General features: G+C 38.1%; 1 protein-coding gene across 2 annotated transcripts in view; it reads left to right on the top strand.

Annotated features, from left to right (window-relative positions):
• Positions 1-20,027, top strand: part of trappc9 (trafficking protein particle complex subunit 9) — a 302,989-nt gene extending 282,962 nt beyond the window's left edge. For both annotated transcript variants that reach the window (XM_059349529.1, XM_059349531.1), the window contains exons 22-23: positions 15,826-16,049; positions 17,651-20,027. In XM_059349529.1, coding sequence (XP_059205512.1) covers positions 15,826-16,049; positions 17,651-17,830 — 404 coding nt within the window. In that variant the 3' untranslated portion in view covers positions 17,831-20,027. The remainder of the gene's footprint in view (positions 1-15,825; positions 16,050-17,650) is intronic.
• Positions 20,028-20,294: the final 267 nt, after the last annotated feature.

Here is a 20,294-nt window from a genome sequence, read left to right as displayed (position 1 = left end):
GTCTTCTGGTGTCATATTTCACTCGAGTGTTCAAACCTGGTACAGTAAGTATGTAAGTCAGTTTGACAAGGTAAGATTGGTGTTAAAAATAGCTAGAGTATTAGACCTTGAAGGGAGCATTGATTAAACATCATAGCCTGTTTGCAGCACAGGTACATTTGTTATGTGTAACTCTCTTTCATTGGCACCATGTAAGGCTGCTGTAGAGTCCTCTGAGAGGATCCCCAAACCTGTTCAGGTCTCATTTCTGTTTTTGCTTTGTGTTTGAATGTGCTGTGGAAGTCACACAAGAGTTTTACACTGTGCTTTAGCCTCAGTTAGAACTGGCAGAAGGTCAAGAACTTTGTGAGAGTTTTACTCGCAGTCAAAACACAGTGTAATGGAACAGTCTCAGCTGATGTGAGGTCAGCGAAGACATGGAGTGAGAACCAGATTAACTGTGAGAAAAACTCCAATTGAAATACACAAGTGCAGTTCAGAATAATCAGCATTTAAATTCAAATCCAAGTCATCTCATCTACTGCAGCTTCTATTAAGTCCAGGTCAATTTAATCTGCTCATGCACATTATGTTGGAGTGAAGATGATGAGATTGAGTTTGAGTCTTGGAATAAATGCAACAACCCCATCCACAGATGGATTTTTAACTCACATATGGCTTTTGAACCAGTCCAATGGCACTTTTAATGCAGTGGTTATATTACACATATAATAGGCTCTTCTCATCTCTGCAAAGAATATTCAAAATGTAGGTATAGTTTGGAAAAAGATTCAGATTGAAGAATTATATGAATGCACAGCAGGAAGCCCCAAGCCAAGACTGCCATCTCAGTATGGGGCCATTAAAGTGTAATGGCACCCAGCCACCACACTAGTCCTCCCCCACACTATTGATTTGTTCTATTTTGGGAAGTTGCTATATAGCAAAGATACTAAGCCTACGGTGTTATTTTTTTTTCCTGATCAGCCACACTCACAGTTCAGTGAAAACAAAATGCTTGAGGTAATGTCCAGGTGGCTATGTTTGCCAAAGTGTGAACAATGTGCCTGCAACATGCTGCAGTATATCATCCACTTCTCTCCACTCCTCCTGTCTTTATCTGCTCTTAGGGGGAGGGAAATACGGAAACATTTCATGCATCTGTATGAACATAAAATCTTATCCTCAAGACGCTTAGAGGGAGAAAGTCCGATGGAAATCTAGACTACTGTTTTCCACACAGCTGCTTATTTAAACAGTATGATACATTAAGTTATGTGGCTGCATGTATAAAGCATATTGAGATGATAAAGAGCTTCATTTACTGTTTGAAACAACAGCTTAATTGTCAAGATGATTCATCTTTGAATGTTGAACATGGAATGATTATTGGTGCTTGCAGCTGCAACAGTTTCACTGCAATTTGCTGACTTTAGACTGTTCTGGTGGACCCAGTTTCAAATGGTCCTCTTGGAAATTTTAAATCTCTGTTGCAGGGCAGGAATTTCCCTAGCAATTTGGCCTCGTGCCCTTAAAAACATACCTGCCCTGAGGCCACTGTGGCCTTGATGCCCCGCCCACTGCCACAGTTGGTTTTGCGGTTTTCTAGTCTGCCTCTTTCCTGTCAACACAGCTTTGACACCTGCCACTTTTGAGAAAAAAAGCATCTTTTGATGACATTCATCATCAGTGGAGGGTTTGATTCAAGTCTGGCATGAACCACTCAGACGGGCTATAATGACAGTTTAACACAAACTTCACCGGCCAAGCAAGGAGACTTCATCAAACGCTCTAATCTGTCCCGACATAGTCTCATGTGCTGCGCTAACGTCACATTTCAAGCTACTGAAAGTTTATTTACATGATCTATAATATAAAGTTATTTTGCGTTGTGTTGCCGTTGCTCAGCAGAATGTCTGTCACCCGTCAGTCAGTCAAACCCCGCCCACCTCTCCGTCCTCCTCAGAGATATGCGCGCATTCACACACTTACACAAACACTCGTCCCCACATGATCGCTCCGTGTCTCACCGTCACCACGCGCTGAACTAAATACTATCAACCTGTCTGGGCCGTCAGAGGTTCAAATGCTAACATTAGCTAACAGTTAAAGTTGTTTGAATCACACTGAACTGTGACTTAATATTTTGAACAACTTCCTGTCGCTAAATGCATGCAGCTTTCAAAATAAGAGCGCAGTGTGTTAACAGAATCGACCACAGAATTTACAAGAAGACTGTCAAAATAAGATGCCTTAAATAAAATATAGAAGAACCTTTATTCTCCTTTAAAATAATTCTTAAAATATGCAATGATTAAGATCAGTGTATATGATGCAATAGTGGCATTAGAATGTGTGAGAGGCACCAAATTTGGGCTTTTATGGAAAAAATTCTAGCCAGCTATTTTTCCACACTGGCTGGCTGCTCCATGTCCTAATGGAAAGCATGTTGATGGCAATTAAAAATGACACAGTGGGATAACAAAGATTCTATAAGATGGTATCCCCAGACTGTGATAAATGTTATGTGTGGTGTTTGTTCTCATTTAGCTCTCAAAGAGCACCAGATTGATGTATTTTACTTTACAAGGAGATGTTTCTTTACCTGCTTGACCGTTTCGACTGAGACTCCAATTTTCCTCAGAAGCATCATTACTAGTCCTTAATATAGTTTCAATATGAACGTGGACTTAAAATCATCGTTTATTTTATGGCCTTGGTGCTCTGGCTTTTGGCCTTTGTGCCCTCAAAAAAATGACAACACAAAAGGCCAAGTGGCCTTGCCCCTAAAATGACGAAATTCCAGGTCTGCTTTGTTGTCTCTTTTAAGTTGTTGTTATGGATGGGGTCAGTGGACGGCTCCTCTCCCTCCATTGCAGGAAGGAGAGAAACAAAAGATCCTTCTCTCCTACAGCCATCAGGCTGTCTCATTCTAACAGAGATTCTACCAGACTAACTGAATTTACCCTCGGGAATAAATAAAGTCATTTTGATTTGATTGATTTGATTTATAGTGTTGAAAGGCTCATTGATCATTGAAATACCTGAGCATTATGTTAGCACAACTGAAAACTGTTTTGTGCTGATTTGAGAAGCAATAAATGATCCTTCCTCAGGCTGGCTGAGTATCTAGAGGTAAAGTTGGAGATTTGTACAGGTTAATTCGATTTAATTTTTGATTCATTTTGTAACTCATTTCATGAATAAAACAGGTATTTTCATGCTGGAAAAAAAAGCACAGACATTTTCTGGGTGACCCAAAGCTTTTTAGCGTTTGTACAATGAAGTATTGAAGTAATGTTCAACATATGCGTATTATATATGATAAAGTGTGTGTAAAGTGTAGTATGCATAATGATGCACAGCTCCAGTCAGTCTCTCCTCATTCGTTATGTACTTGTTTGTACTCCTGAAAAGTGAGAGAAGATTAACAAATGGATATTGTGAGAAAAACGTTACATTTTTAGTAGGGCCGGGACTTTAACGCGTTAATTAAGATTAACGCACTTATTTTTGCACCGCGGAACGTTTCTCACTGGATGAGTTTCAGGCGGACCGATTTATACTGGAGCACCAACTAGCGTTCATGAGTTCAGACAACAACAAACCACAGTGAACATGAAGGAAGAAGCTGATGAGACGCTTTGGTTGGCCCCGTGGATGATGGGACATTTAGTTACAAAAAACCAATGGATGGAAGCGTCGATAAGAGCATGGTTGTGTTGCTATGCAACAAGGAATTCACATATCACCGCAGCACATCAAGCCTCAAGTATCACCTCAATGCAAAACATATAGCAGCTAGCGGCTAGTGTGGTTGCTAGCATGGATTGTGTTTTACTTAAAAAACCAAAGAATTATAGTTTACAGAAGGTCTACCTACCTATAGGCTACCTGAATTTCTGAAATGTACTATATTTCTAAATATGCTATTGCTACACTTAATGGCAAAAATGTCACTGGACTGTTGGACTTGAACAAAAATAAACTATTTTTGTTGCTTAAGCTTATGTATTCAGTCATTATTCAATGGTATACTAAAAATCTATGTGGAAAAAAATGACTGTTGTTTGCACTGTTCTCAGGTCAAATATTTATATGCGATAAAATTGCGATTAATTTCAATTAATTAATTACAAAGCCTCTAATTAATTAGATTCATTTTTTTAATCGAGTCCCGGCCCTAATTTTTACCTTCACACAGCTGGTTGCTGTGCTAACAGGGCATGCTTTAGGACTGTCAGTTTCAGAAAATTCCACCGACACAATTCCACCGTTGGAGAGGTATGGGGGTGAAGTGGGTTTCAGAAACTGTTTGAGGATCCAACAAGCACTTTTTTTGGAGCACACTGACGCCGCCAACAACATGTCTTTTTGTTACTGTCTGTGTATTCGCTGCTCTGTGATGTGTTTCATGTTTTATACCAAACCTGTGGGAGAGACTCCACCTTTGAACAATAAATAAAGCAAAGTAGGCATCTATTAGTACCACAGAGAAGAAAGCAGTTGTCAGCTTGCAGCGCATGGCGGAGACACCCCTTAATATTTATAAACCTCCTTGACGGCGATCATTAAAAAATTTGGTTTTACATTAAAAATGAGAGAGATTTAACTTAATCCTTTATTATTTTCTCTTAGGTTATTAAGTTTACTGATATACTGTATGTTTTATGTGGTAATTATGTTTGATGTTTGTTTGTGTCTAGTTTAGTTTTAATGTTTTTTAATGTGTTAAAATTCTTATTTATTATTGTTGTTTAATTTATTTATTTATTTAGGTTGGTTTTGTGATTTTGTTGTTGTTCTTTTTCTATTCTTTTCTTTTTTTTTTTCACTGTGTTTGTCCATTGGTGATTTATGTTGCGTTTTGTTAAAATTAATAAAAATTAAAAAAAAATTTGAGAGATTTACCCACATTCGGTCACTGCGTCAGCCTATATTTGTATTCATTCATTATTTTCCTATTCTCACTTCTACAAGAGTCACTTCAGATCTATTGTGATTCCCTGTCAGAGCACCACAGAGTGCTCTCCTAGTCCCACTTGTCGTAGTCTGAAGAGTAACAATAAGTTGTATTGTTAAATGCCTCAGTAAGTGTGTGTAAGCATCTTAATCCCTGCATCCTCGCAGTATTCTGCCTGCTTTTAAAGCCCGCTTGAGTGTGGCTGGAAGTGAAGGATAAGGATGCTAAACAATGATAACCTTGGGCGCCACCATCCAAACAATGAGCCAGCAGAGTACACTCCTGTTCTTCAAGTGGAAAATGGAGAGAGGGAATGAAAGGTGAGAAAAGGGGAGAGAGGAGTATTATTTGAGTAAACATAAGTCACGTAGCCACCAGTGGGGAATGAAAGCAATGTTGAATGTTTGGATGAGTAATGCTGCTGCTCCCGTGGTCATGATGCTCACAGAGCAGCGATGAGTGTGTGTGTGTGTGTGTGTGTGTGTGTGTGTGTGTGTGTGTGTACATTGTGGCTGGAAGCAGCTCAGCTCAGTTAGGTGTCCTGCGTGGAGATGAGCCAATATTAGTCTACCGAGCTTATAAACTGTTGCTGCGACATAACCCTCCAATCTTTCTGCCACAGGCTGCTGCTCAGCGCTGATTGAAATTATAGCAGGTCTGCTTGTTTGGGGTGAAGCTTCTTAAATATGTCCCGCTAACAGTGAAATAATTAAACGCAGTCAGTGTTGGATTTCAAAGAGAGGCACAGATGGACAGCGATGACTCAGACTTTTTAGAAAGATGCTGCAATGGGAGAAGTTTCATCTGCACATTAATGCTTGGTTTATATCGCCTTCACCAGTTTACTATCTATTACTCTGCAAATGTTGCTTCAGAGTAGAGCGCAGCTGGACCGATATATCAGAAGACTTGTGTGTTGTCTGATATGCACTAATATGAAAACTATTTTACACAATTAGGGCCGGGACTCGATTAAAAAAATGAATCTAATTAATTAGAGGCTTTGTAATTAATGAATCGAAATTAATCGCATTTTAATCGCATATAAATATTTGACCTGAGAACAGGGAGAAGTAATTTTTTTTCACATGGATTTTTAATATACCATTGAATGATGACTGAATATATAAGCTTAAGAAATAAAAATATTGTTTATTTTTCAAGGTTCAATTTATTCAATTTATTTAATTTGTATTTATTCTTTATTTAAACGTTCAGCAATCGAGTGACTCTTTTTTTTATTTTTTTTTGTTGTTTTATTCCAGCTCCAACATTCAGCATCTGTCTAAAAAATCCCACATTGCTCTGGCTTTACTACAGAGCAGTCCAAAATGAGAAGAAATCTGCAGTTCAACATGTTACAGACTCTTGGTCCAAACTGATAAATGTTGCCTCAAGTGAGTGGGACAATATCCAAACATGTCCCTGGCTCCTTTTTATCAAAGCAGATGGACTCTTTAAACGTTTATTGAAGGAAAAGACAAGTGGTTGTTAGGGGGATAATATTAAAAAGGGGCAGATGGCTTCGGGGTATATCAGAGGCTGGCAGGTTATTTTTAGACTTACTGCAGCACACCTTAACCTTTTAAAGCACATCCTTTCGGCTCCATCGGAGCATTCATCAATGACCCTGCCTGTGTAGCGGCTGCTGGCCGGGATGAGCTGTTAAACCCTGATGACCTGGTCATCTGGGCCCACCACTGCTCTTTGTTAATGTTCATCCTGCTGCAGAGACACTGCCACTGGCTCACGCTTAACCTGCAGTTCTTCTTCAATCATCTGATTTATTCTATCAATAGAAACACGTCTATTTTTAAAGGGACCTTTTTGATTTGGACAAGCTAGTTATATGGCTCAAAATATGGGTAACACTTTATAATAATCATCTAAGTTATGTTTATAGATGGTTAATAAACCAAATAGTAACCATTTACAAAGTACTACACTGTAACAGATTGCTGTAAGAAAACAGCCAAATTGTGACAGTAACATACTGTAGAAAGCAATGCATTCTGGGCAATATTTATAGGTAGCTTGCCGTTTCCCATAAAATATATGATATATATATATATATATATATGATATTTTCTAAGTCTCTTCTTGTCCACATTTTTAATGGCTGTTTTTACTTAACTAACTCATTCAGTATATGGTATATTAAAATTACAGAGCTTAATTCGTAGTAATTGGCTTTCAGACAGTAATATGCTCTATTTACAAAAAAATGACTGCATTGTATACTGCAACTAGCTTCAGCACTATACTGTGTTTTAGTCTACTGTAAAAATCAATGAAATGCAGGATTTTACTGTAATTCAGTATGTGGTTTTATCACAGTAACATGCTGTAAAGTAGATAACAGTAGCTGAACTGTAAAATTACTCAGTAGAATGCTGCCAGTATTTTACTGTTAATTTACAAGACAATTGTATATAGTGTACAATTAGGTCTACATATTAAATCTTTATAGATGTTTTACAATGTCTTTTTTTACATTTACTTAAAGCTGAATCATTTGGAAATCATTAACAAATGCTTAAAATAGTGTTTAAAATGTTATGAGTGCAACTATAAACCGTTAATAAATAGTCCATTAATAAACATTATTCAAGTTTAATTGAATTGTTTCTTGATGGTAAAATAACTATTAACTTACATTAATAAACTATCCATTTGCCATTTATAAATGATGGTTTGTGTGTGTGTGTGTGTGTGTGTGTGTGTGTGTGTGTGTGCCATCTCCAAACATCCAAAATGACTCAATGTCTCCATTGAGTCATTTTTATTTATAAAGCCATTCTGGGCAAACTACCATCATGCAGTCATTATGTCAGATCACATGACATATATATATATATTGGCTGTGTGACTGTAATGTACAGACACATATGGGAAATAATATAGCCTCCATTTTTTCTGCTCCAGCCACTTGGAACAGGCAAAAAAACACTCCAAAACCAACATTGAGCCTTTTTTGTTTGTTTATCTGTTGTTGTTTACAGTATTTAATGTTGCCAGTCAGGCAACGACCATCTTTCAATGGTCCATTAAAAGAAAAGAAGAACTCTGTACTGCCTTTCTAAATATTCTCTTTGGAGCTACAAGAACGCACTGAGCTCAGTGTAGTAATATTTACTGTAGATCATTATGATTAAAGTAGAACAATAGGCAGGATGTTCTTTTTCATTTTAATATATCTGTGTCTCAACTTCTAACTTTTTCTCTTATTATTGCAAGGTCAGATTTTTTTTCTTTGTTATATGAGTGCGTATATTGTGTTTCTTTCTTTTGTTCTTGTCCTTTATATTCAAATGCTTTTTCCATTTTTATGTTGAAGAACTCTTACTAAGCTGTTATGTTCCACTTTATTGTATTATTTATTGCAATATTTGATTTTAAGATATCACATTTTTTGTTTTTAACCGGCCTAATTTGCAAATGCATATTAGTCTGGCAGGTCTGAATTCATTTTTAATTTACACATGTTTCTTACACTAGTGTTTAGGTGTTGACAAAAATCCTTCTTTATAGACCTACAATTAGGTCTCGGTCCTTTATTCAGGCAGAAGAAATATGGCTGGCAGGTCAGCGACTTTCTAAAATTACATGTTTTCTGTTTCTGAAAACATTTGTGGTGAGAAATGGGCAACACATCAAGACAATCTAGATTTGTATTTGACGCATCAACCAGAGCAAATAAAACATGAGCTCAGCAGATTCTACAGCTTTCCAGGCTAATACAGTTTATATAATTAATTACATTACAATTGCATATACCTTCGAATTTGCTAGAGTAAGTTATGTAACTTGTAAAGTTTTTTGGCCATATGTTTTTAAGTGATTACTTTTTTTTCTTCATCAAACACAAATACACGCACACACACACACACACACACACACAGACACTGGTCATATTATGCTAGCAATTATATCAACAGACTATAGGTTACCCATTTTAAGCATTTTTAGACATTTTGAAATTTGACCAATTCTGACAAAAATCGACGGGCAGGGAGTGGTGGGGGCGTTGTCATTTTTGGACATCCCATAATATGTTTTTTTCCCGTAATTTCTGGTTATATTATGCAACCACATGTATCAACAGACTGGAATTGTCCCATTTTAAGCATTTTTAGGCATTTTGAAATTTGACCAATTCTGACAGAAATCGACGGGTGGTTGGGGCAGTGATGTTTTTGGACATCCCATAATATTTGTTTTTTTTCTGTCATCTCTGATGATGTATCAATTTTGCAGCTCTGTTTGATGAAAATTTCCCACATAAGCTTGAAAAAATGTCTCTCTCCATGAGGTGTGATGAACATGACGTCTATATTTGTTTGTATGTGATTTGTCCGCTCTCTCCTCATGCTGCACAACATATGAGTGAATCTTAATGAGCTGGATCGACACCCGGTGTGAAGCGCGGCGTAATCTTGTAAACACTGACAAATCTCTGAGTGACGGCCGTCGTCTCTATCTTCACGGGTGATGTGGATAGGGAGAGGGGCGAAGAGGCTCATTTCATCTCCTAGCCCTAGTTTGATCTGTGGCTTTTACTCTCACACGGGAGGGAGGTGTCTTCTCTCTGTTTCTCTCCTGGTTGCCGTGGTGACGCCTGCAGCAGCAGCAGCAGCTGGGCAGAGCTGTACACCAGCTACATGTGTTACGTAACATGCTGTAAGTGCTGTACCTGCACGTTAACGCGGGCAGGAAATGAATAAACACACCAGTTCCTCTCATTTCTTTCCAATTTATTAATGAAGCTGTCACAACACAGCAAATCAATGCATTAAAAATGAGCTGAGCGGAGTCCCAAGTGAATTCTTCCACTTTGTGATGTACCTGTTGCTCATGCAGTACACTGTTTTTTACAGTAAAAAACCAGCAGCTGTGGTTGCCAGAACTTTAAAAATTATGGTAAAATGATATTAGCACTGTAGATTTCACGTTTAAGATTGCCATTTTATTCCATATTTTACTGTAAAAAAAAAAAAAATCCATCAAAAGAAACGCTGTTCCACCATATAATTGACAATAAAATACTTTATAAATGCAGCATATATTAAAGATTTTACCATTAAAGTACAGTATATTTTTGTTAGAGATATGGTGTTTAGTACAGTGAGAAAAAGTATTTTTACAAAAAATAAATGCAAAAATTACAGTGATTGCAGTATATTTTTGCTACAAACACGGTGCCATTTTTAAAAAAAAACGATAAAAACTGTTAAAAAATACTGTTTTGGCTGATATATACATTTACAGTGTTTCATTGTTATTGAAACTGAATTAACCCATTTATCATTTTACGGTCTTTTACTGTCATGGTTTAGCAATTTTTCACTGTAAAATCTACAGACTTACAGTGTATTCTGTCACAGTGTTATCCCTCACTGCTGACATTTACTCTTTCTGTGTTTTGTGGCGTGTTTTATTAGTCTTCTAACATTCCAAATTGCTCATTTGCAGCTCTGTGACCTCTTCTTTCTCTATTCTCATCTCCCCCTTTCCCTTCCTCCCTGCAGCATATCCAGCAATGTCATTATCCAGCTTGAAAGAAACACCTTAATTCATTTCTTTCTTAAAGCCCCTTTGCAGTTGAAAACCGTGTTTCTGTAACCCTCTGAACCGCCAGAAGTTTACCGTAATAAATACAGTGCAACTTTTTCTAATATTACGGTAAAAGGGTCTTATCACTGTTGATTTCACGTTTCAGATTGCCTTTTTATTCCATATTTTACCGTAAAAAATAAAAAGTTTTTCCATCAAAAGAAACACTGTTTTGCCATATAACTGACTTTATAAATGCTGCATGAATTAAAGATTTTACTATTAAATATAACAGTATATTTGTGTTAGAGATGTCTAGTACATTCAACAGTGAGAAAAAGTATTCTTTCAAAAAATAAATGGAAAAATTACAGCGATGCTTGTATATATATTACAGTATATTTTTGTTACAAACACAGTGCCAATGTATAGTGGAGTAATGTATTTTTCAAAATTTTTTACAGTGTTGAGTAAACACAACTTAAATTTCTCTGATAAATTATATGTTTTTTCAAAGAGTTCGGGAGTTGCAACCCCTCCTGTCCTCTCCTCTCAGCTCTGTGTAAACAGATATTCAGTGAATATTTGACGGTTGGTCTCAGCAGAATCAGTCATGAGCTCAGAATGTAATGTTTTAAAGGCATCTAGTTATTCCAAACAGTTTCTTTTTGGTAACATTTTGAATGAGACATAGAATACAGCTGAATAATGCTCCATTCAAGTACTGTTTGGAAGTTCAAATTCCGATGGTAATGCTTGATTTTGCATTTTCTTTCTACAATAAATGGTGTATTTTTGGAGTCTTTTAAAGAAAACACAAGTTTTAATCCTAAGATTTGGTTTGGGTGCCCCCCCTAATTGTAACCTGTTGCCAATTTAAATGGCCATGAACCAGCTTGTATTGTAAATATTAGTTTAAACACATATAATGCACAAATAAGCATGTAAAGATTACACTCAGACTTACTCTAACACCAAATTCTCTCCTCAAATTTAACACTTTTCACATTTAAAAAAAATACTTAACATTATCAGGTTTCTTTTTTCAAATATTCATCTGTTACTTTTCAAAATCCATATTAACCACTCTTCACACACTGCACGGCTTGTATTTATAAGATAATCAGTTATGACCAGTTGCTGACAGGTATGGACAGGAATGTAGTATTTAAGATGCTTTATTCTTTTTAAACGAGTCCGGCAAATAGCTTACTACACATAAAAAGTACTGGAACTGCATTTACTCACTTCCAAACCAGCATCATTAATCTGTTTTAGCCAATTATTCTCTGGTCCAATGCAAAAACACAAACAACCCCACCAAAATTCACAAAAATTACTTAAAAAAACACTACTTTTGGACATCCATTTTCCAACAACAAGACACTGGTTTCCGAGTTGAAAAAGCCTCTATCTATCTCTATCAGTGGCTCCCTGTGTTTGTGACCAAAACATTTATACGAAATAAAACGGTTATTTGTTTACATTTTGATTTTTATTCAACATTGGTGTAGACCCAAAGCAATTTGCATTCTTCGATTGTGAAAATGTGCAGCTCATATACGGCATTGAAACATGTTTTTTTTTTTACATTTTGGTCAACTTAAATGTTCATCATAGCTTACGAAAGTCTACGGCACGGCACCTTAACCTCTACATTTTGCCAACTTCGAGTTTATTATTAAAGTTCCCTAGCTAGGCTAGCTTTCGATTCCGAACCTCCGGAGATATTTGTCAAGTGTCAAGCCTCTCATTTGCACTTTGGTTCTCACTGCTTTCTGACAAAAGCATATTGATAAATGCTCAATATGACCTATTAGTAAAGCTGGTAGGCAGGTTTAGACTTAGTAGGCTGTTTTATCGTCATTTTAAGGTTTGTGGCTCCATTCGGAAATCTTTTCCCTTTTTTCGGCCAACAGTGGCTCATTTGTCCATAAATGTTGCTGACCCCTGCTCTATCCTCTAGTTACAAAAATAGAAAATAAAAATCATTATTATGAAAACCTGAGGGATATAAACGCCTGCTCAGCCTGTGGGGACTCCACATGCCCGGACATATAACCTATATACCTGTAGCACTGTGCAGATAAACTAGAGAACATGCTGCAGTAGCACAACAGCAAACACGCAGCAGATGCTTTTAAACGCAGTGTTTTGTCGTGACCTTTAGTGTCCTCTCTGTGGAGAGTCCAGGAGAACCACGACCAATCAGAAACCTTCATGCTTCCATTCTTGGTATTTGTTTTGAAGGTTACGTAATGGATCAGTGGTCTTAAAACTTGAATATCAGCCAGTGCCAGCTCCTCTCATTAGTGCTAATTATACCATAATTGTAATAAAATGTTTTTTTCTTCATAAAAAGCTTTTTTTTTTTAACACATTTGCAGTTTTCCTCATCAGTGGGCCACTATTTCTTCCCACTTGTTGTTTTCCTGCGTACATGTTTATTATGTATCAGTTGATTGCCTCGGTGCTGATACAGTCCAGGATAGAGAAACAGAGCAGAGAAACTCTGGAGCAAATGTTCAGGCTGTGGGTGTGTGTGACTGAGGCTTGTGTGTGTGGGAGTTCATCAGCTCATTACAGACTAACCATTCTCTTTTGTTCGCTTTAATGTGAAAGAATTTATTTCCAGTTTTAGAGCCAATGTAGGCTACCTATAATTTGCACATCTCCTAGCAACAAGACTTTGAACAAACTAAATATAACTACTTGCTAAGGTGTCACTATAGGCCCAGCATTATATATGCCTGTACATATATATATATGTGTGTGTCTGTGTGTCTGTGTGTGTGTGCACATCAGTGTCTAAATGCACCATCACCACAGATCTTCCAGTTGAAAAATCCATAAGTATTTTCTCTTTTTTAATGATTTATCTTTATTTATTAATCATAAATGTGTTATTCTGCACAAAAATAACATTTAAAGTTGTTCTCACTTTTAGTCATTATTGTGCTGATTCCATAGAGCAGCAGTATATATATATATATATACATGTATATATTCAGAGGGTTAAAGAGTATTATAGTCATCAGTTGCAACTTACACAAAGCCCTAATATAGTATATCAAATGTATGTTGTATGCAACAATAAACTGTTAAAATAACAAATAAAACTGTTAACAATAATAACCAAACATTTTTAATGATAATTTCAGTGGTTGTTTACAGTAAGATAACTATTTACCAAAGTCTGAGTAACTAGCAATTATCCATTTATTAATGAGTATTAAATATTAGCAGTGTTCTCTTGCCACAAGCATATTTAATTTTTTCCATAAATTTATGTTTCCATAATGCCTCATAAAATCGCATGCAAACAAGAACTGATGTGGCATTTCTGTTGATACTGTCTTTAATAAGCAGCATAATGAATGATGCAATCGGGGAGAATAACATGCACTGACTAATAAAGGACATGTAGATAAATGCCAGGATCAGCAAAGTGATACATCATTCCAAATCTGGAGAGACATTTTCCTCTAAAAAAAGCAAAGCGTCCCCTGGGCCCCGGGTGAGGGCTGCTGGTTGTCTGTGTTGAGTGAAGTGTGTTTTTAATACAGACGTGGAGCTGAATGTCACCCTCCTGTAGCTCCAGCCTCCCCGGGGCTCTCTCACTCACTGTGACAGCACGGCCTCAGCCACCCACATCCCTCCCTCCACCCCTCCATCCCTCCCTCCTACTGGATGCTCCGTCTATCTTCATACCAGGGGTGTGCCATATCGTATCGTTCACAATAATATCAGTATATTTTTTTATGGTTAAAAAAAATGCATATCATGATATTGGTCAGCCAAACCCCGACCCACCTCTCCGTCCTCCTCCCAGACATGGGCGTGCATTCACACACTTACACAACTGAATATATCGAACTGCCCTCCAAACACACTGCTGCATTATGCTGTTCGTTAGCCACGAGCTAACATTGGCTAACAATTAAAGTTGTTTTAATCACAAAAAGCTACTTACACTCTGTCGCTAAACACACGCAGCTTTCAAAATAAGAGCACGGTGTGTTAACAGAATCCACCACAGAACTTACAAGAAGACTGTCAAAATAAGATGCATTAAATAAAACATACAAGAACCTTTATTCTCCTTTACAAAATGCCATTAAAATATGCCCCCCGAAACCCCTGAATGGTTATTTTTATTATTTGCTCATACTCAAGAGTCAAGAGTAATTTTTTTTTTATTTGGCAACTGTGGAGATTTGCACTTCACACTAAATTTTAGATTTTTATTTATTTATACAGACTAAAAAAAAGCATATTTTCTATATCTTTTTAAGCATTTCTTAATATCGTCAAGAATATCGTTATCGCAAACATAGCCTGAAATATCGTGATATTCTTTTAGGGCCATATCGCCCACCCCTACTTCATACTCCCCCCATTGACCCCCACCCCTCGCAACAGATCTGCACGCCGGCACCGAACGCCGGCTCAGCCGCTCTGACTCACAGTGTTTATCACAGCTGCGGGCGTGACACTCAAAAGCGTATGACAACCGGTTTGTGCGTGTGTGTGTCTGTGTGTGTCTGTGTGTGTGGGCCGTCATTAATCTCAGTGGAGTCATTACTCGGGTGATCTCTTCGGGTGGGCCCCCGAATCCCCCCGTGTTTGGAGTCAGCCTGCTCCTCAGGAGCGTGCTGCAGCTCAGTTCACTGAGCTCGTTGTTCAAAACAAATCATCGTGTCTCCCTGTGCACCTTAGCCAAATAGAGGCCACATCAGGAGTGACTGGCCACACATTAGTGGAATTGAATTGAACTCACTCAGTGTTTCTTGGAGGGTTGTGACAAGAGAGAGGGAGGTATAGCTGTGTGAGATGTACTTCAAGGCTGTGTGTGTGTGTGTGTGTGTGTGTGTGTGTGTGTGAGAGAGAGAGTGTGTGTGAGAGAGTGTGTGTGTGTGTGTGTTGGGATTGTTCCAACAATCTCTTTCGTCCTTCCTCAACAGAAATTAGTCATGCATGAGATTAACAGGAGGGAATTGGGTTTAATACCCACAGCTCCAGCCCTCTCCACTGATGTCAATAAAATGTATTTTAGGACAAACAAAGCCTATTGATCCTCCAGCAGAAAGCCTATGATAGGCCATTAATGGTTGGGTCGGCTTTTTGATGAATACAAATGAAATGGAGATTGGATGGGATTCCTGTGAATGACCGCGCAGCAGATTCAAATGTTGCTTTGAAAAGGTCTTAATTTTTGCTTCCGCCAAATTCCTCAGAGCTCCAATTTTTTTTGTGCAGAGCGTTAAACAAAAGAGCCGTCCCCCTCCGGGCCCCCGCTAATCCCCACTCCTTTTTTGGTCTGTTTCCAGATGTGCTGGTGAATGGGAAGCCGTGTGACTGCGATGTCATTGCCGACTGTAAGGCGGGCGACGCTGTGACCCTGGAGGTGCAGCTGACCAATCTGAGCAAGAACTCGGTGGGCCCCCTGGCTCTGACCGTGGTGCCCTATCAGGACTACCAGAACGGAGTCCAGAACTACGATCTGGAGGACGCGGTCACCTTCATCGGCTCCAACACCTTCTACATCGACACGGTGAGTATACTGATGTCAGAGTCTCATTTAAATGTTTATTAACGGACTGGATTTGTCAATAATTAAAACAGATTTTCTAATATAACAGCTGCCCACAGGAAGAGTTAGAGTTCTTAATAAATCCATTTATAAATCCTTATATCTGCTTATATTAGAAATGAGTGTGTGATGACTCACTTACAGTATTACAACCCAATTAGTTAGGACTATGTGTAAAACATAATTAAAAACAGAATGCATCAAATTTAGAATATATCTTTACAAAAACAAAAGTTTAACAGTTTTAATAAAAAATATACTGTCTTTGAGCAGTTTTCAATTGAATATATGTCATAAAGAATTTTCAAATTGTCCCAAAAATTGAAAAAAAAATTGTATTATTTTCGTTAATTGTTTAGATTCTGCTCTTAAATGCTGAATAGGGAGACTTGAGACCTCCCACACCAGTGGTGTATTTGTGGTGCGATTAACTGGCACGTAAACATTTTTTCATATGAAGTAGAACCTATAATGTGTCAAAAAGCAGTGAGTGGTTTTTTTTCGTCTTTCGGTCTGTGAATAAAAGCATCAACTGGTCATGTGTTCTTTACTTATGAGGCTAATAAAACAGCAACACAAGAGGCTCCATAGTTAGAAACATATTGCTCCTTTTACCAACAACAAAGACAGCACAAACCAAATCCACTCACTGTTCATTCTTACACAAGAAAAGCCCGAGACATACACATTACATGACTGTTTACCAGAGGGAAGTCAGATTCACCCAGACCAACACAGCAGACTTTAACCCAGGAGAACAGGGTTTGTGTCCCATGTTACTTAACTGACGTTTTTTGCGTAACTTTCGTGGCTCACGTCACCCTCGTAACTACTTCCTCTCTACTACTGCCGTCATGTACGTACAAAAATAACAAAAACAAAACTGAATGGTTTGCATAAAAGCACATAATCATGTTTTAAATTTCAGGTTTCAAATTAGTCATCAGTTTTCATGTACTTGAGATTTCTGCTTACGTTCCATAATCATAATCATGCTTTGTCCAAATGATAATAACATTGTGCTGTATTGCAGTACAGGCTACAGGGATTACATAACTCAAGCATGTTTCAAGTCACTGTGGCAATGAAGGCAGTGACTTTCTAAAAAATCTATAGTAACATGTGCTCAGGAAATAGACTAAAACCACAAAAAAACACGGTATGGCCCTTTGGTTTAAATCTCTAGATTAAAAAGAACTTTATCAGAGAACGGGTCCTTTGTCTGTAACACATTCTCACTCCTGAATGTTGAACAAGCTGGAGGCGATTAAAAGCGGCCCGTTGATGCCAGAACAAAGAGCTTAAAGTCTAAAACGCAGATGAAAGCTTGAATGAATTTCCCATTTTCCTGAATGTGCAAAACAACTTCATTTTGGGAATTGTTCTCAACTGACGGGCGGAAACGCTGCACTTGACGGTACCTTTTCATCAAAGCCACAGTCTGCTTCAAACCCGCTCCCCCGCTGGCTTCCCTTCAGCAGACAGAGTGCCAGGTTCATAATGAAACTACTGAGAGGTGGCTGCTAATGATTTTTATTGCTCTCTGTGTTTGCCATCACCAGGTTAAACCCAAAGAAAACTCTGTGTGTAAAGGTGCCCTGCTCTTCCTCTACACTGGAGATTTCTACCTTAACATCAAGTTCCAGGACGACAGCGCTGGACGAGAGCTTCCTTTAGCCTGGTTCACTCTGCCCAGCGTCCACATCCGAGCCCTGGACGCTCCGCTACAGGCCGGGGCCTGAGGGCCGGCTGCCTCTCAATCAAGAGGAGACATTTGTTATTGGTGTTCTCTGTAAATACAATATTCTTTTGAACTGGATCACATGTAAATATGATTTTGTTAAAGGTTACAGCAAGTGTACAGCAGAGTGCGAGCTTATGATAATGTGCTATCCAGCTAATGAAACCGCTAACACCTGATGATGGTGCTTTTCTTTCTGTCCTGACACTTCTGAAAAGGGAAAAACACACCTACACTGAGAAATGTCATATGTCCTACGAAAGTTCAATCAATATTTGAAAACATGAGCTACTCTTTTTCAAAGCCACAAACCAGAAGTCTGAAACTTGTGATCGCATAAGGTATAAAGTCTGAAGCTGGACAATGAATGAATGGACAATGAATGGGAGATTTTGGTGGTTTCTTTTTATACCCAAATTAACATTAATTTATTGGTATTGTTCTCAGTTTGGAAATGGAAAGTTCCCCTGGGTGCTTTCAGTGTCATCCAAACCATCTTTCCAAGTTCATGGAGCAGTTCCTGACTTTATACTAAGAGCACATTTACACTTGGATTTAAAATGCATCTTGGGCGATCGGATAACGAGCAGTCAGCGCTAAATACAAGTATAAACAGAGTCCATTGGATCACTCAAACCTCTTCCAGAGGTGGTTTGACATGTATTTTGTCGTGTGAACATCGATGTATCTTGATGCGTCCCTGACAAGGACTTAACAGGTCAATACGTCATCAATGCCACAGAGCGCACGTGGTCCAAAAAATGGAGAAGACTTTTATCGTTACCGGGCCGTTTACAAGGGTATGGCTAGCAAGATAGCAACTAGAGACTTATGTTGTTGTTATTATCCAATATTATAAATATATCTGGGGCAGTTGCACCTTCTAGTGCAGGGAAAGGCAACCTGAGGCTCCGCAGCCACATGGGGCTCTTCAGGTCATTTGCAGTGGCTCCCTGTGGCTGTGACAACAAAATTATATGAAATAAAACAGTTATTTATTTTCATTTAATGGATTTTTATCACTGGCGTAGGCCGAAAGCAATTTGTATTCTTTAGTTGTAAAAATGTGTCACTTATATATGGCCTTAACATTTAAGTCGACTAAATTGCTTACAAAAGTCTATGGCCCGGCGCCTTAAACTCTAAATATTGCCAACTTCAAGTCTGGTTTTGAGTTGCAGCTTTCTCACAAAATCATATCAAGAAATGCTCATTATGACCTTCTAGTGATGCTGGTAGGCTAATTGATTTCTAGACTTAGTAGGCTGTTTTATCTTCATTGTAAGGCTAAAAAATAAGGTTTGTGGCTCCATTCCAACATTTTTTCTCTTTTTTTGGCCAACAGTGGCTCTTTTGTTAGTAAAGGTTGCCGACCCCTGTACTAGTGGAAGTGGTGTAGGTAGTAACAAACACAAGTGGTCAGCTGGACACCCTTGGAGAGACGCTTGAGACACACAGGTGTAAACAGCAATGTGTCTCATCTGTCCTCCTTTTAATATAAATCATCCAAGATGCATTTTAAAACCAACTGTAAACTGAGGCCAAGTGACGCTAAAAATTAAGCACATACGTTTTTGGATTTCGGAGAGAGTTGTTCATATTTACTTATATTTTTGGACTGTGTTAGACCACAAGAGTGACATGTGAATTTTGAAAATGGGTGTAGTTCCACTTAAGGCTCCGACCCAAATCAGTTATTTTTAGTGTAATCACTGCAATCAGTGGACTAACTTGTGGAGGTGAAGTATATTTGCCTTTTGCTTTTGCGTTGCATTTAAACATGAATTCACACCACTGACCAACAGCAAACCAGCAATAACACTGATGATCTTTGAGGGAAAGAGCCAGACCATCAGCTCTCTCATTAGCTTTGTTGCACCATCTCATTTTACATCACCCTGCTCTGGTAGAGAATGAACTGCTCCACAGAAATGGTGCAGTATGGTTTGTTTGGTCAAGAATTGAATGGAAGCTACAATCACATCTCCTGAATTAACTGTAAAACTTTCTTCTGGTTTGAGCTAGCTAGCTAGCTAGCTTGCTAACACATAATTAGCTACCTGTTAGCTGGCTAGACTAGTTGCCATGAATGGAGACTGTCCTAATCTTTTCCTGAATCTTACAAAGTAGTTTTGGTTCTAACACCAAGCCAAGCCGCAAAACATATGTGATGTGAAACGTGCTTTTCAATTTCAAAAGTGCACTGCAAAAAAGGTGCGTCTAAAAACAAGATAAAAACACTAAATCTGAAGGAAATTATTTTGCTGCATGGATGGATAATTTCACTTGACAAGATTTATTAAATCTAGAAATAAACATGTTGAACGCTTAAAATAAGAAATTAACTCTTAAAACAAGATAAATTATCTAACACTTCTACATCTAAAGTTTTTTTCTTGGTAGGAAACAAATAATTTGCAGTGCACTCTGCCCGGGCCAGTTCATCGCCAGCGGCCAGCTTTAAT

This window comes from Centropristis striata, chromosome 14, assembly GCF_030273125.1.
Source record: "Centropristis striata isolate RG_2023a ecotype Rhode Island chromosome 14, C.striata_1.0, whole genome shotgun sequence".
Classification (NCBI taxonomy): Eukaryota; Metazoa; Chordata; class Actinopteri; order Perciformes; family Serranidae; genus Centropristis; species Centropristis striata.
This window is presented reverse-complemented; position numbering and strand designations above follow the sequence as displayed.